General features: G+C 45.4%; 1 protein-coding gene across 4 annotated transcripts in view; it reads left to right on the top strand.

The window, feature by feature from the left end:
- LOC133119087 (EF-hand calcium-binding domain-containing protein 4B-like) overlaps positions 1-2,500 on the top strand; it is a 13,443-nt gene that overhangs the window by 9,181 nt on the left and 1,762 nt on the right. For all 4 annotated transcript variants that reach the window (XM_061229497.1, XM_061229499.1, XM_061229498.1 and 1 more), the window contains 5 exons: positions 16-87; positions 423-468; positions 1,480-1,559; positions 1,733-2,027; positions 2,310-2,442. In XM_061229497.1, the coding sequence (XP_061085481.1) occupies positions 16-87; positions 423-468; positions 1,480-1,559; positions 1,733-2,027; positions 2,310-2,442 (626 nt within the window). The remainder of the gene's footprint in view (positions 1-15; positions 88-422; positions 469-1,479; positions 1,560-1,732; positions 2,028-2,309; positions 2,443-2,500) is intronic.

A 2,500-nucleotide genomic window follows, 5' to 3' on the forward strand; every position in this document is an offset into this window, starting at 1 on the left:
TGTTTTTTGCCACAGGGAGCTGTACAGAGTGACAGAGGGGATGCAAAGAGAGAGAGCCAGTCTGCTCAAACAGCTGGAGCTCCTGAGGTAAAGCAAACACGCAGCTCTGCTGCCCCCTGGTGGGCTCCATGGAGTATGTCACCGCTACTGCGGGAACTAAGGAAGAAATTCAGCACGAATACAGTGATGTAACAGCAGGTTTTCACAGTGTTTTGTTATATGTTATAGCATAGGTCTCTAGTAAGGGTACAGAAATTTTGAATTCCTCCTATATTTGTTTGTTTGTATGGTTTAATGTTTTTTTGAAAGATTTTTTTGTATTTTGGTGTTCAAAGTGGATATTTTCCAAACTATACTTCACTCAGTAAGCTGAATAAAGTTATACGTAGCTCTAACGTGTCTTTCCTCTAAACACCGCCCAGGGAAATGAACAAACACTTGCAAGATGAACGAGACGTGTGCTACCAGGTGAGTTAAAATGTGCAGCAACAGACTATATTCAAACCAACTGACATACCGTCTTACTAACTCTGTCTTGAATTTAGTCGGAGAGAGCACTGTACATTCATTAATTTCATCACACTACACGACATACACAGTGAGGTTCAAACACCCTGCAAGAGACTAAAATATTATCCATGTTGCCTGTTCTTAAAGTCATTAATATGTACAGATAATTATTGCAAACAAACTGAAACATTAATTATGTGCTTTAAGCTTAGAGGCCCAGGTGTCTTGGATGACAAGAATATGAGGAGGTTAATGAAGGAACTACAGTGGGGTCCAAAAGTCTGAGATGAAATGAAAATCTGGGGTGGGGGAATGATGTAATGATGAATTGTAATGATGGAAAGAAACAGAAGGTTTTAGGATTTTGAAAAAGTTTAAACAAATGAAAGTTGAAAAGGAGTGCTGGACAATAGCGTAGCGTAGTGGTTAAGCTACATGACTGGGACCCGCAAGGCTGGTGGTTCCAATCCCGGTGTAGCCACAATAAGATCCACACAGCCATTGGGCCCTTGAGCAAGGCCCTTAACCCTGCATTGCTCCAGGGGAGGATTGTCTCCTGCTTAGTCTAACCAACTGTAAGTCGCTCTGGATAAGAGCGTCTGCCAAATGACAATAATGTATGCTGGGACAACATGAATCATCAGGTTTTGCACAAATTTGCGGAGTCATACCAAACATTAAGAAATTCTGAAATTAATTTTGTTCAAAGATTAAACTTTTCACATTGTGATAATTGTGCTGATAATGTCGTTTGTAATGAAAAAATGCAAAATAGAAGCACTTTTGGACCCCACTGTATCAGCTCATGTGTCTTACTCTTCATGAATCATTATGTCTATTAGTGATGACGAGTATATTATTACTATTAAATAATTATATATGATGACTTACTGATGAATAGTACAACAAAGTATTGGATTACTATTCTCTAGATTTCACCGTAACTTTAGGCGTTTGGTTTCTCTTCAGAACTCGCTGAAGAAACCTTCTCGAAGGCAGAGGCCTGCTCTCAGTGCTGTGAAAAGTACAGAGAGGCCACGGCGAGGAAGGTAGGCATTCGCGCAGAGAGGCCCTTGCATTGCTCCAGGGGGAGGATTGTCTCCTGCTTAGTCTAATCAACTGTACGTCGCTCTGGATAAGAGGAGGGTCTGCCAAATGCCATTATTGTAATGTAATATTTAACCTAAAAGTATTGGAAAACAATGTTTTCCCCTCTTCACAGTGAGGAAGAGGAGGAGACGCCCCCCGGCTCCAGTAGGTGGCGCTCGGAGGACGTGATTGGCCCGGACCCGAGTAGTGGGCGGGGCCGGCTCCAGCGAATCGTGTCCATCGAGGAGGACCCCCTCCCTCAGCTGCTGCAACCCGGCTACGAGTCCCAGCTGCAAGACTGGAGCGAGCAGGAGGAGGAGGAGGAGGAGCAGAAGGAAGAGCAGGAGCACACTGACCTGGAGACGAGCCATCCTGCTACCCCCCCGTCCCCACGGAGACAGCCTGTCGGCAAGGAAACCGTCCTGCATGTAAGGAGGAGCAAACTGACATCGCTGCACCGTTTTACCATAGAAGTCATTTCACTCAGCCATTCATTTTACCATAGAAGTAATTTCACTCAGCCATTCATTTTACCATAGAAGTCATTCGAAGATGTACTCCCAGTTCCCAGACCACTGCTCTGATACTTCCTGCAGCTGAACATGTCTTCTAAAGCAACACAGCCCTGCTCACTGACACCACGCTGTTAAAATACCTGAACAGAACACCTATCCACCCCGCACTCACGGCTGTGTGTGTGCCGTACGCAGGAGGAGGTCGTGACCACCACCCCGGACCGTCTGTTTAAGATCGTGCTGGTGGGAAACTCCAGTGTGGGCAAGACCTCCCTCCTGCGCCGCTTCTGTGATGACTGTTTCCACCCCGGGACCGCCGCCACCGTGGGTGGGTGTTATCATGACTGTGTTATCACATAACTTACATGATGACTGTGTTATCACGT

Source organism: Conger conger, chromosome 19, assembly GCF_963514075.1.
Source record: "Conger conger chromosome 19, fConCon1.1, whole genome shotgun sequence".
Taxonomy (NCBI): Eukaryota; Metazoa; Chordata; class Actinopteri; order Anguilliformes; family Congridae; genus Conger; species Conger conger.